This window comes from Odocoileus virginianus, chromosome 1 (assembly GCF_023699985.2).
Source record: "Odocoileus virginianus isolate 20LAN1187 ecotype Illinois chromosome 1, Ovbor_1.2, whole genome shotgun sequence".
Taxonomy (NCBI): Eukaryota; Metazoa; Chordata; class Mammalia; order Artiodactyla; family Cervidae; genus Odocoileus; species Odocoileus virginianus.
The window spans coordinates 71,343,002-71,357,325 of NC_069674.1; the positions used below are offsets into that span (position 1 = coordinate 71,343,002).

Sequence of the window (14,324 nt, forward strand, 5' to 3'; positions counted from 1 at the left end):
TTCTTATGAGGTAAAATAGAAATGAAATCATGGCCTTGGTTACTGTGACAAGGATGTCCTACAACTGACTCACAACTGTGAATCAATTTTAATTACACAAGAAATATATAAAGTGTTAACTTACTGTATCCCAAGTGAGCAGTGAGGAATATGGCAAAAGTTTATCCATGTTACTTGTCTCTGGATAAATGCTCCAATATGAAGAAGCTGAGTAAGTTTGGGGAGGGAGAGACATGTTTTAATATGAAGAAAAGGCAGTAGACTTTGTAATTCACCAAAACAAGCAAACTAACAAAAGTTTTCATTGTCTTTTTCTTCATTCTCAAAAGGCTAATCATCATGGTTCTATCTGCTGTTCAGGTTCTACTTTTTACATTGATAACAATTTCAAAAATTATTTGACATTTACATCTGTCAAAATGACATTATATCACTTCACACAGAACCAGCCAACACAATGCTGAGCACTACTTTTTACTGGAAAGAAAAAATCACTAATAAGGTTATAGAATCAAGATCATGTGTTATATTTCATCAGTCTCTGAAGAGTCACAGCTTCTTGCAAAACCACAAGAGAATGAAGTCTAATTAGCTGCTGACTACAATAGAGTTTAAAAATAAAATGCTCCTATCCAACATTTTGACATATTGAGGCATTATCAATTTACTGCTTTCCCTTAAGCAAAAGGATCACGGATTCAATTTAACATGCACCATCAGGAACACCTACCAATTATAAATTCCCGAATGAGGTCAAATGAATGGCAGGCAGAGATGTTCTCAGAAATCCACTGAATAATCTTTAAAAAGTAAGAAGACAATTCCGTTGGTATTTAAGTCTAAACCGTGCCCTCCCACCACCAAAAAAGTACAAGATATGCATGAATCTTTTAAAGTGTGATATCTATTTTAGAATTGCCTAGGAATACACTCACTTCTACATAACAAAGCTGAATGGGTAAAATAGCACTATAAATGAGGTCCTCTTCATACATCATTTTAATAAACGCCCTTGGCTGGGATCCAAATAAGTCTTCTTGAATCCAGGGTTTGTTTTTGCTAGAGTAGGATATATAACAGCAAAATCACGGCCTGAAGAGCTATCGATACAGGAGAAAACCAAACTCAACCACTGAGCCTGGAGGCAGTAGACCTGGGTTTGAATTTCAGCACAGTCACACCATTTAATCGTTGTCAGCATGGCTATGCTGTCTTCTCAAGGACAGTATAATCCCTATTATATCTATGATTCTCTCAATCAACCTCTATAACAGCCTGCTGCAGAAACAAAACTCTTTGTTCCTGAACCTTAGAACTGATGCTATGAGGTTTGACTAGCCATGGAGCCTCTCACATTTCTGATCCTGCCAATAAGTTGTTCTTATTTCCAAACGTGTCATGCTGGTTGTCTTATTTTGAACAATTAAATATTTAAATAATGTTTTTAAACAATATTTAAACATTTAATAATAATATTGATATTATTAATTGATATTATTTAAATATTTGATTGTTTGACTATATTATTTAAATATTATTAAATTTAAATGTTCAAATATTCTTTAAATATTTAAACAACTAGATGTTTAAATAATATTTAAATCTTTAAATATTAATAAAATATTACCCCCCAGACAAGTGAAATACGGACACAAAAAGAATATTGGTGGGTCGGAAAAGTTGAGGTCTTGGCTAGAAGGAAGCTGCTGCAGCGCTCGGGGAGCTCGGCTCAGCGCTCTGTGACGCCCTAGAGTCTGAGGCAGGAAGTGGGAGGAAGGTTCCTGGGGGAGATGTGAGTATATGGATAGTTGATTCACTTTGCTGTCAGCAGGAACTAACACAACACTGCAAAGCAGCTATACTCCAGTTTGAAAAAAAGAAGATAAAGCTGAAAAAACAAAATGCTCAAAATACAGCTCAAAGAGACAAAGAGTTGGTATAAAGATGAAAGAGAAATTGAGACAAGGAACACAAAGCAAGAAGCTCCAAGATACAGCTAATAAGGATTACAGAAATAAATCAGAGATAGAATGAAAGAGAGATAAGAGTCAAAGACATATTGGTAGAGAATTTTCCATAATGAAAGATCATTAGACCAGTTTGCAATAGAACTCTAAATCCTGAAGAAGATACATAACACAAATCCACAGCTAATACATTGCAACGAAACTACAGAATATGCAAGATGATATAAAAATCTTAAAATATGTATCTGAAAAGGAGCAGCAATCAGACAGCAGATTTTTGACTGGTTACAACAGATGTCATAGATGATCAAATACTATTTTCTTTCTTGTTTTTCTTTTAACCTCCCTCCCCACCCCACCCCTCCAGGCCGACACAAAGCCCCTGTTTCCATTTCCTAAGCCATACATCAAATTCCCGTTGGCTATCTATTTTACATATGGTAATGTAAGTTTCCTTGTTACTCTTTCCATACATCTCACCCTCTCCTCCCCTCTCCTTGTGTCCATAAGTCTATTCTCTATGTCTGTTTCTCCATTTTTGCCCTGTAAATAAATTCTTCAGTACTATTTCTCTAGATTCTGTATATATACATTAGAATACAGTATTTATCTTTCTCTTTCTGACTCATTTCACTCTGTATAATAGGTTCTAGGCTCATCCACCTCATTAGAACTGATTCAAATGCATTCCTTTTTATGGCTGAGTAATATTCCATTGTGTAGATGTACCACAACTTCTTTATCCATTCATCTGTCAATGGACATCTAGGTTGCTTCCATGTTCTAGCTAATTGTAAATAGTGCTGCAGTGAACAATGGGATACATGTGTCTCTTTCAAGTTTGGTTTCCTCAGGGTATATGCCTAGGAGTGGGATTGCTGGGTCATATGGTGGTTTTATTCCTAGTTTTTTAAGGAATCTCCATACCATCTTCCATGGTGGCTGTATCAATTTACATTCCCACCAACAGTGCAAGAGCGTTCCCTTTTCTCAATACCCTCTCCAGCATTTACTGTTTGTAGACTTCTTGATGAGGGCCATTCTGACCAGTGTTAGGTGATATCTCATTGTAGTTTTGATTTGCATTTCTCTAATAATGAGTGATGTTGAGCATCTTTTCATGTGTTTGTTAGCCATTTGTATGTCTTCTTTGGAGAAATGTCTGTTTAGGTTTTTTTCTCATTTTTTGATTGGGTATTTTGTTTTTCTGCCATTGAGTTAAATGAGGTACTTGTATATTTTGGAAATTAATCCTTTGTCAGTTATTTCATTTGCTATTATTTTCTCCCATTCTGAGGGTTGTGTTTTCACTTTGCTTATGTGCTTTCCTTTGCTGTGAAAAAGCTTTTAAGTTTAATTAAGTCCCAGTTGCTTACTTTTGTTTTTATTTCTGTTACTCTAGAAGGTGGGTCACAGAGGATCTTGCTTTGATTTACATCTTTGAGTGTTCTGCCTATGTTTTCCTCTAAGAGTTTTTATAGTTTCTGGTCTTACATTTAGGTCTTTCATCCATTTTGAGTTTATCTTTGTGTATGGCGTTAGGAAGTGTTCTAATTTCATTCTTTTACATGTAACTGTCTGGTTTTTCCAGCACCATTTATTGAAGAGACTGTCTTTGCCCCATTGTATATTCTTGCCTCCTCTGTCAAAAATAAGGTTCCCATAGGTGCATGGGTTTATCTCTGGGTTTTCTATCTTGTTCCCTTGGTCTGTATCTTTGTTTTTGTATAAGTACCATACTGTCTTGATGACTGTAGCTTTGTAGTATAATCTGAAGTCAGGAAGGTTGATTCCTCCAGCTCCAGTCTTCTTTCTCAAGACTGCTTTGGCTGTTCAGGGTCTTTTGTGTTTCCATATGAATTGTGAAATTTTTTGTTCTAGTTCTGTGAAAAATGCCATTGGTAATTTGAGAGGGATCGCATTAAATCTGTAGAATGCATTTGGTAGTACAGTCATTTTCACAATATTGATTCTTCCTACCCAGGAACAAAATATCTGTCCATCTGTTTATGTCATCTTTGATTTCTTTCATTAGTGTCTTATAATTTTCTGTGTATAGTTCTTTTGTCTCCTTAGGTAAGTTAATTTCTAGATATTTAATTCTTTTTGTTGCCTTAGTTAATGGGATTGATTCCTTAATTTCTCTTTTTAATTTTTCATTGTTAGTATATAGAAATGCAAGTGATTTCTGTGTATTGATTTTGTATCCTGCAACCTTACTAAATCCACTGATTAGCTCTAGTAATTTTCTGATACTATCTTTAGGGTTTTCTATGTACAGTATCATGTCATCTGCAAACAGTGAGAGCTTTACTTCTTCTTCTTCAATCTGGATTCCTTTTATTTCTTTTTCTTCTCTGATTGCTGTAGTTAGGACTTCCAGAACCATGTTGAGTAACAGTGGTGAAAGTGGACACCCATGTATTGTTCCTGATCTTAGGGGGAATGCTTTCAGTTTTTCACCATTGAGAATAATGTTTGCTGTAGGCTTATCATATATGGCCTTTACTATGTTGAGGTAGTTTCCTTCTGTGTATTCTTCAAACTGTTTTGAAGAGTTTTAATCATAAATAGTTGATGAATTTTGTCAAAGGCTTTTTCTGCATCTATTTAGATCATCATATGGTTTGTATCTTTCAATTTGTTAATATGGTCTATCAAATTGATTTCCGTATAGTGAAGAATCCTTGCATTCCTGGAATAAACCCAACTTGATCATGGTGTGTGTTTTTTGATGTGTTGCTGAACTCTGTTTGCTAAAACTCTGTTGAGGATTTTTGCATCTACATTCATCAGTGATTATTGGCCTGTAGTTTTCTTTTTTTGTGTTGTCTGTTTGGTTTTGGTATCAGGGTGATGGTGGCCTTGTAGAATGAATTTGGAAGTGTCCCTTCCCCTGCAATTTTTTGAAAGAGTTTTAGAAGGATGGGCATTAGCTCTTCTCTAAATGACAGAATTCTCCTATGAAGCCATCTGGTCCTGGGCTTTTGTTTTTTGGGAGATTTCTGATCACAGCTTCAATTTCAGTACTTGTAACTGGATTGTTCATTATTTCTATTTCTTTCTGGTTCAGCCCTGGAAGATTGAACCTTTCTAAGAATCTGTCCATTTCTTACAGGTTATCTATTTTATTGCCATATGGTTGTTCATAATAGTCTCTTATAATCCTTTGTATTTCTGCATTGTCTGTTGTAACCTCTACTTTTTCATTTCTAATTTTGTTGATTTGATTCTTCTCTCTTTTTTTCTTGATGAGTCTGGCTAAGGGTTTGTCAATTTTGTTTATCTTCTCAAAGAATCAGCTTTTAGTTTTATTAATCTTTACTATTGCTTCTTTCATTTCTTTTTCATTTATGTCTGCTTGGATCTTTATGATTTCTCTCCTTCTACTAATTTTGGGGGTTTTTTTTGTTCTTCTTTTTCCATTTCCAGTTGTTTTAGGTGTAACATTAGGCTATCTATTTGATGTTTTTCTTGTTTCTTAAGGTAGGATTGTATTGCTATAAACTTCCCTTTTAGGACTGTTTTTGCTTCACCCCATAGGTTTTAAGTTGTGTTTTCATTGTTATTTGTTTCTAAACATTTTTTTATTTCCCTTTCGATATCTTCAGTAACCTGTTGGTTATTTAGAAACTTGTTGTTTAATCTCCATGTGTTTGTGTTTCTTACAGTTTTTTTCTTGTAATTGATATCCAGTCTCATAGCATTGTGGTTGGAGAAGATGCTTGATAAGATTTCATTTTTCTTAAATTTACTGAGGTTTGATTTGTGATCCAAGATGTGGTCTATCCTGGAGAATGTTCCATGTGCAGTTGAGAGAAAGGTGTATTCTTCTGCATTTGGATGGAATGTCCTGAAGATATTATTGAGATCCATCTCATCTAATATATCATTTAAGGCTTGTGTTTCCTTGTTAATTTTCCGTTTTGATGGCCTGTCCATTGGTGTGAGTGGGGTGTTTAAGTCTCCTATTATTACTGTGTTACTGTCAATTTCCCCTTTTATGTCTGTTAGTGTTTGTCTTATGGATTGAGGTGCTCCTATGTTGGGTGCATAGATATTTACAATTGTTATGTCTTCCTCTTGGATTGATTCCCCTGTTCATTATGCAGTGTCCTTCCTTATCTCCTGTAATCTTCTTTATTTTAAGGTCTATTTTGTCTGCTATGAGGATTGCTGCTCCAGCTTTCTTTTGCTTCCCATTTGCATGGAATATATTTTTCCATCCTCTCACTTTCAGTCTATATGTGTCTTTAGGTCTGAAGTGGGTTTCTTGTAGACAGCATATATATGGATCTTGTTTTTGTATCCATTCAGCCAGTCTGTGTCTTTTGATTGGAGGATTTATTTTCTTATTTTTTTATTTTCCAGGTTTGTCTTTATTTTTTTTCCATTTATTTTTATTAGTTGGAGGCTAATTCCTTTACAATATTGTAGTGGTTTTTGCCATACATTGACATGAATCAGCCTGACTGCAGGATTTAGTGCACTTACATTTAAAGTAATTATTGATATATATGTTCCTATTACCATTTTCTAATTGTTTGGGGTTGATTTTGTAGATCTTTTTTCTTCTCTTGTATTTCCTGACTATATAGGTCCCTTTAACATTTGTTGTAAAGCTGGTTTGGTGGTACTGAATTCTCTTAACCTTTGCTTGTCTTTGTCAGCTTTGTCAGTATATACACCCACAAGCAAAATCAAAACAGTTCAACAAAAATAAAGTACAATAGATTGACCTGGTGAACAAAGGAAACCAAAAATTATATCTACCAGAAGAACACTAATTAAAGCACAAACTGGGAAAAAAAACTAGAGCAAAGTGCCAACTGGGGAAAAAAGCAATGAAAATAAAAGCAAAAAATATGTTGATAGGAAAGGAGAGAAAGAAAGGAAAGAAAGAATAGCTATGCAGAGTTAAATAGAGGAAGATAATGTTAAATGTAGATATGTTAAATATAACATATAAATGTTTATATATGTTAAAGATTAACTGCAAGGGGAAAAGAACAGTAGGAAAAGCAAACAAAGAAATAAATGTAGGAAAAAATAATAATAGGTTTAAAAAATTAAAATTGAAAAAAGAGAAAAGGAAAAAAAAAAAGAAGAAAACTCCACAGAACTGCAAAAGCCCAATGTAGAGGCAGAGGTTTATGACAACAATAACATGTGACTGAGGGGGAAAAAGAAGCTCAAAAGCTTAACTGGGTTTCTTAGTGCCAATAAAATCAACAACTACAACAGGCTGGGGGGGGGGGGGGGGGGGGGGGAGAAAAAACAATCCAAAAGTATCTACAGAACAAGTAAAAAAATAAGAATAATAAATGTTTTTCTTGAGTCAGTCTTCTCAGAGTCCTTTCCTGTGCTTACCTCCCTAGAATGCCCTCCAACACTGTGCTGATCTCTGGACCTGCTGTGGAAGCTGCTCAGATTCTAATCTGTTCCTACTCCTCTGTGTTCTTATCTCCAATGTCCACAGCTATCAGAGCTAGTGCATCTTCTTTTGTGGGAGCTCTCAATGGCCTTTTATATATGCATACACACAGAGTCTGCCTGGTTGATCATGTGGATTTAATCTGCAGCTTGTACAGCTGGTAGGAAGGTTTTGGATCTTCTTCCTTAGCAACACTGCCCCTGGGTTTCCATTGTGGTTTTATTTCCACCTCTACATGTGGATCATCCACTGGGGTTTGCTCCTGAGGCTGCCCTGGAGGACCTGGGTTTGCCCCTGTGAGGGCCAGGTGCGGAGGTGGTGCAGCTGCTTGGGTCGCAGGGGTTCTGGCAGCACCAGGTACTCAGGGGGGTTGACGGTTAGGGTAGTAGGAAATATAGTGTTCTAGAAGGGTATGGCAACCAGTCTTGGCCAATACACTCCAGTATCTTGCCTGGAGAACCCCTCTCTGACAGAGAAGCCTGGCAGGCCACAGTCTACAGGATCACAAAGAGTCGGACACGATCGAAGCGACCCTGTGCGCACAAACGCAAGACTGTTTCTTTTGCCTGTGGCAGCTCAGCCCCAGTGAGAGTTGAGCGTGAAGGTGGTGCAGCTGCTTGGCTTGCGGGGACCCTGCCGGCGCCAAGTGTGCAGGGACATGGACTGCCTCTGCGGCAGGAGTTATGGCCCTACCAGAGTCTTTTGTTGAGCTTCTTGTAGCTGGTGATCAGAAGGCCTCTTTGGCCAGTCCTTCTCCATAGCTCTGCCCGTTCAGGCACTTAGGGGGCTCCCTTGCCTTGGGTCCTTCTCTACTATTTTCTAAATAAGAGAAAGTAACTATCAACTTCATATCTATACTCAGTTAAATGATCATTAAAGAAGGAGAGCAGCTTTCCCCAGCAGTTATGAGCCTGGGATGCTGGCATGGCTGCTGGTAATGGTCCTTATCATCATTTCTTCTCTTGTTATTCCCCTCAAAACTCTCAATATAAATCTCACTCCCTGCTATAAGTAAAGGTCAAATAAAGATATTTTCAGACACACACACACAAATAAAGTTGAATGTTTGGGAAAGACTCCAAGGCATATCTCTAAAAACACTTTATTAAAAAAGTAGGTGTGAGACAACTATAATAGGAAAAACTGCCTGATAATATACAAACTGCTTTGAAAGGATCTTTAAACTATTGACCCCCTTAGAGGATAAAATGAAAAGAAAAGAAAAAGAAAGTAACTGGAAGAGCCTTACAGGTACAGATAAAGCTATGACATTAGTAGTGGTTTTATGTAAGAAAAATAATTTTTAACTCCAATTAGCTGACAAAGAATGGACCTTAATCTACATCAAAAGATAGGGAAATAAATGTACATCTACATGTTTTAGGTTAAAATAATAAAATATTTAAGATATCTTTTTTCAACTGATCAACTACCCATTGGTCCCAATCAAGTCTAATGAAGGGTTTCTCCAGCTTCACCAAATAGTTGTAAAATTAAGCAATAAGATGTATGAAAGTGCTTCGTAAACTATAATGTGAAATATAAATGTGAGCTATCTCTAATTAAAGTGTAATAAATAGATGTTGTCCTTTTGATGAGATTCACAAAATACAGCCGGGAGAAAAAGTAGATATTTGAGAAACTCTCTATTTGACTGAGCACTTCCTTGGAATGTTACTGATAGAGCTAACATTCACTCACAATATGGAAAAGAGAATAGTGAAAAGAACAGACATGCCTCACAGTATGAGGTCTGTGTGCATAAAAAAGGAGAGCACAAGGGAAGAATACCTTCAAGTCAGGACAAAAACGATAAACCTCAGTTGTCACCAAATAAACCTAACTTCTGTTCATTTCAACCACTAAACATATACATCTAGGGTTGTCCATTTGCAGATTTCTAAACTTAAGCTACATTCCCACCTTGGCTTCCAGTCGCCGTGGGTCTCGGCCACATGAGAGCACACAGTGAAGCAAGGCCATCCTCTCACAGTCCAGCCGGGTGTTCCACAGGAACTCCAATAAATATGACTGGTTGAGGAGCGCCCTGTAGAGCTTTCCAGAACACGAATCCAGGACCAGAGACCCTGACAGTGACTGTAAAGGACTATGAGGTAGCATATCAATCACTTCACTGTTCTCTGGCCAAAAAAAAAAAAAAAAGGAGATCAGCAAATAAAAGAACCCCACTCCCCCAAATATAAATATTAACATTTAAATGAACCCAAACAGACCATGTTCATGAAGGAAAAACTACAGGCATACCTGTCAGAAACAGACTGTGGCAGATCAGGTCTGGATGTTGAATGTTAAGGAGATGAAAGAAATGACCAGGTAAGTAAACGGCCACGTAATAGTCTATGGAAGAGAGATTTAAGTCAGCTCCAAGTGGCAAGTGCTGTACAATATAGATTAAAGTCAACAACTTTACAGTATCCCTATTTTTCTTTGAATCTCTTAAAACACAGAAATTTTGACCAATGTAATAAAAAGCTGTCTGATGTCAGTATGTTTCATCTTACTAGCAAGATATCATTTATTTCTACCTATAGCTTTCTTTAGATATTTAACTATGGTTATCTTAATTTATATCTGTAGTTTTGTTTATGAATTGTTGCTTTATATGAATCTGAATGAACTCTGAGAAAAAAAATAAGAATTAAAAAATATCCAGCAACATGAATTATTCCTTAATATGACAGGCTGGAAATAGTTTATCATGGGAATTTCCTTCATAATTTCTGACATGTGAAGGAAGTTCTAAAATTTAATTTCTTATGTTTGCCCACTGCTCATTGTCACCACTATCATCAGCAGCAGCATTTTCTCTAAAGAACCTTTAAACTGATATTCATCAAAACAATCTCTGTAGGCATTCTGACACTTCATGATGTACTAATTTATTTCCTTGCATAACAAGCTGCCTAGAATTCACACCTTCACAGTCCCTTCATGAGATTTTTTTGTACAAAGAACAGAATTTTTGTATATGGATTTGAGGCAAGGTATACAAAACAGGTTTTTGGAGAGGGGGGCAGGATAGAAGTAGTCCTTGCCAATAATTTTTTCTAGGATCTTAGAAAAACAGAAAAATCCATATAGTACGAGTGAATTTCATGCAGATGAAGCATTTAGATTATTAACATAAGCGAACCAGCTAGACTTGTTTTTTTCTCCCTAAGAAGTAAAGAAATACATGCTAATTATTTTCATAAAAGGCATTCTGTGGAAGGGAAAGAGGATGTAAAACTCTAAATAGTTGACTTATAGCTATCCTTTCAAGTCACTGTGGATTAAGTGATACTAAAGTACTTAGCATAAGTGGTTGCAATGTTATCATTACAACAGCACTTAAGTAGAAAAACATAAATCATGATACGGTAGGGCACAATGGAAAGACATCATGACCTTAATTAACTCCTGATCCTACCACTTACTTGACCAGTTAATTACGGTAGTACTATGTCCCTGGGAAAGGGGGCATTTGGAAATACATGAGGGTGTTCTAAGTTGTCACAATTATTGAGGCAGAGGGGAGATTTATACTGCCATTTGATGAATGAGTGGGCTCCAAGAATGTCAAATCTCTCAGTGTGCACACAAAAGTTACTGTCTCACCAAAAGTGTCAGTAGTACCTATGGCAGGCTAAACATCCCAAAGATGTTCATGTGGTAATCCCCAGAGCCTATGAATATGTCACCTCAAGTGATAAAGGAGACCTTGAAGATGTGATTAAGGATCTTGAGATAGCAGTATCCTGCATTATCCAGTTGGACCGAATGTAATCACAAATGGTTTTATAAGGAAGAAGAGGAAGATTTGACTACAGAAGAGAAGACCATACGATGATGAAAGAGACTGGAGTGATGTGATCACAAGCCAAGAGATGCTAGCCTCTAGATGCTGGAGGAGGCAAAGAATCAACTCTTTCCTGAAATCTCCAGAAGGAACCATTTCTGCCCCTACCTTGATGCCCTAAGACTTGCTCATTTTAGAATTTTGACCTCCAGAACCACAAGACAATGTGTTGCTTATTTAAGGGCTAAATTTGTAGTGATTTCTTACTGCAGCAATAAACTAATATAAGATCTTCAGGGGATCTTCCCAACCCAGGGTTTGAGCCCAGGTCTCCCACATTACAGGTGGATTCTTTACCAGCTGAGCCACAAGGGAAGCAGTGTCCCTGATGAGAGACACAAAAAGAAGTTTGAGAACAGAACACAGACTTTCTGAGTTTCAGTTTCATTATCTGTAAAGTAGGGATTCTTTACCAACTGAGCTATCAACATTCAGAAACTAAGATCATGGCATCCAGTCCCATCACTTCATGGCTAATAGATGAAGAAAAAGTGGAAACAGTGGCAGACTTTATTTTGGGGGGCTCCAAAATCACTGCAGGTGATGACTGCAGCCACGAAATTAAAAGACACTTGCTCCTTGGAAGAAAAGTCATGACCAACCGAGACAGCATATTAAAAAGCAGAGACATTACTTTGCCAACAAAGATCCGTCTGGTGAAGGCTATGGTTTTTCCAGTGGTCATGTATGGATGTGAGAGTTGGATTATAAAGAAAGCTGAGCACCAAAGAATTGATACTTTTGAACTGTGGTGTTGGAGAAGACTCTTGAGAGTCCCTTGGACTGCAAGGAGATCCAACCAGTCCATCCTAAAGGAGATCAGTCCTGAATATTCACTGGAAAGACTGATGCTGAAGCTGAAATTCCAATACTTTAAGTGGCTACCTGATGTAAACAACTGACTCATTTGAAAAGACCCTGATGCTGGGAAAGATGGAAGGCATGAGGAGAAGAGGACAACAGAGGATGAGATGGTTGGATGGCATCACTGACTCAATGGACATGAGTTTGAGTAACCTCCAGAAGTTGGTGATGGACAGGGAGGCCTGGTGTGCTGCAGTCCATGGGATTTCAAAGAGTTGGGCATGACTGAGCGACTGAACTGAAAATAAGGATAACATCACCAAGAAGAATTGCTGTAAAGATGAAGAAACCTTAAGCAAAACACTTAGAATATAGTGTTAAAAAAAAAAAATATAGTGTTAATTTGAGAAAAGACAGTTTTTTAATGTATAAATATACCTGTCTTATACAGAGGTGGTTTGGGGTTCATGAAAAACTTCCCTTAAAACTCTATTCTTTAATATTTAAATCAATAGATGCCCCTTCTAATAGGGTGACATTTCAGGGAAATTATATGCAATAAATTGCAAAAAGACCTCACACAAAAAGCAATACTGTTGTCATAAAAGTCACCTCTAGAATAGTTTTCATCTTGGGTACAAACTTGTGCCTATGTAACAAAATCTGTTTCAAGAAAGAAAGACAATTTATGTAAGATAGCTTATTTTTACAAAGCTCTACTATTTTTTCACTCTCCACATTCTAAAGATCATAGATTAAATCATGGCTGCCCTTATCGAGAGTCATTCCTAGGGGTTAAAAAAAAAGGAAGCATACATTTGACCTTGCAAAATGGGAAGTTTTTTTAGTGGAAAGTTTCCCACATCACTCTAGAGATGGGATACTGATATAGCTTTGCTGATAAGAATCAAGTCTCAGACCCAGGAAATCTTACATTTATCTCTCTTACCACAGGATACAGTAGAATCAGGCCTCTCAGAAATAATTTCCCACAGGTTCAGAGCTCATATTAAAAACTGCCACATATTGACCCACTTAGCATAGGATATCTCCCCTCATCAACAGTATCATTCAAAATAAAAATCTTTTTTTTGCAACAGTGTGGCTGGACCTAGAGAGTATTATGCTTAATGAAATAAGTCAGATAGAGAAGTAAGAAATATTCTGTATCACGTATATGAAGAATCTAAAAAAATAAAGCAATTATCTACAACAAAACAAAAGCAGACTTACAGATATAGAGAACAGATTAGTCGTTACCAGTGAGGAGAGAGAATAAGGGCAAAATAAGGGTAGGAGATTAACAGGTACAAAGTATGTACAAAATAAATAAGTTACAAAGATGTATTTTATAGGTAATGAAACATAGCCATTATTTTGTAATAACTTTAAGTGGAGTATAATCTATAAAAATAATGAATCACTGTTGTGCACCTGAAATTAATATAATATTATAACTTAATTACACTTCAATTTAAAAGACCAAAAAAATGATAAACTTTCTTATCATTTTGGTTCTTTCTTTGCCCAGTTCCTTTACAAGCCTTTGTCATGACAGTAGGCAAACTGGGAAACAGGGATAAAGAAAATATTAAAGAACCCATCTGCTCTAAACCTAAAGTTTTTCTTTTAAAAATACTGTGCCATGTCCCATATGCAGGCAAGCAATAGTTCTGTTTAGCCTTGTACTAACTAACCAGTTTGTGCCCACTCATCCCAACTGTCATGGAAAAGCAGCTTTCCACTGGGAGCCACAATAAATCCCTTCTTTACTGACTTCATTATAGACTCACTTAATATGTTTTTTTTTTCACTTAATGTATTTCAGTCTAATACTCAAGTTCCCTTTACCATATTTACTCAGTGAAAAACAACTCACTCAAACTGATCTATCTATAAATGATATATGGGACTCAGAAGCTTTTAGCAATTAGTAACAGGGAACAGATGATTTCTCAAGGGTTTTTGTCTCTAAAATCAAGGGACAACATGATGTATTATTTCTCATAGGTTTTTAAGAAACATCTCATTCGCTGTCATCATTTTTATACTAACAAATGATCTTTTAGGATTGCTACTAAAAACACAGGAATGCTGAAATCCTAGGTTCTAAGAAGGGAGATACATTTCCCCCCCACACACCAGCCCTCCTTTCAAAAAGCTCATTTTGGTGGTGGTGGGAGTGTATCCAGAGAAAACCTTCCCTTATCTGGCTTCAAAAAGGTCAGTCATAGTCATCACAACCTGAGTCCCAAAGAGG

General features: G+C 36.6%; 1 protein-coding gene across 2 annotated transcripts in view; it reads right to left on the reverse strand.

The window, feature by feature from the left end:
• GSAP (gamma-secretase activating protein) overlaps positions 1–14,324 on the reverse strand; it is a 90,442-nt gene that overhangs the window by 32,646 nt on the left and 43,472 nt on the right. For both annotated transcript variants that reach the window (XM_020880312.2, XM_070469718.1), the window contains exons 15-18: positions 9,667–9,759; positions 9,325–9,542; positions 731–800; positions 125–207 (exon numbers count right to left, since the gene is read on the reverse strand). In XM_020880312.2, coding sequence (XP_020735971.2) covers positions 125–207; positions 731–800; positions 9,325–9,542; positions 9,667–9,759 — 464 coding nt within the window. The remainder of the gene's footprint in view (positions 1–124; positions 208–730; positions 801–9,324; positions 9,543–9,666; positions 9,760–14,324) is intronic.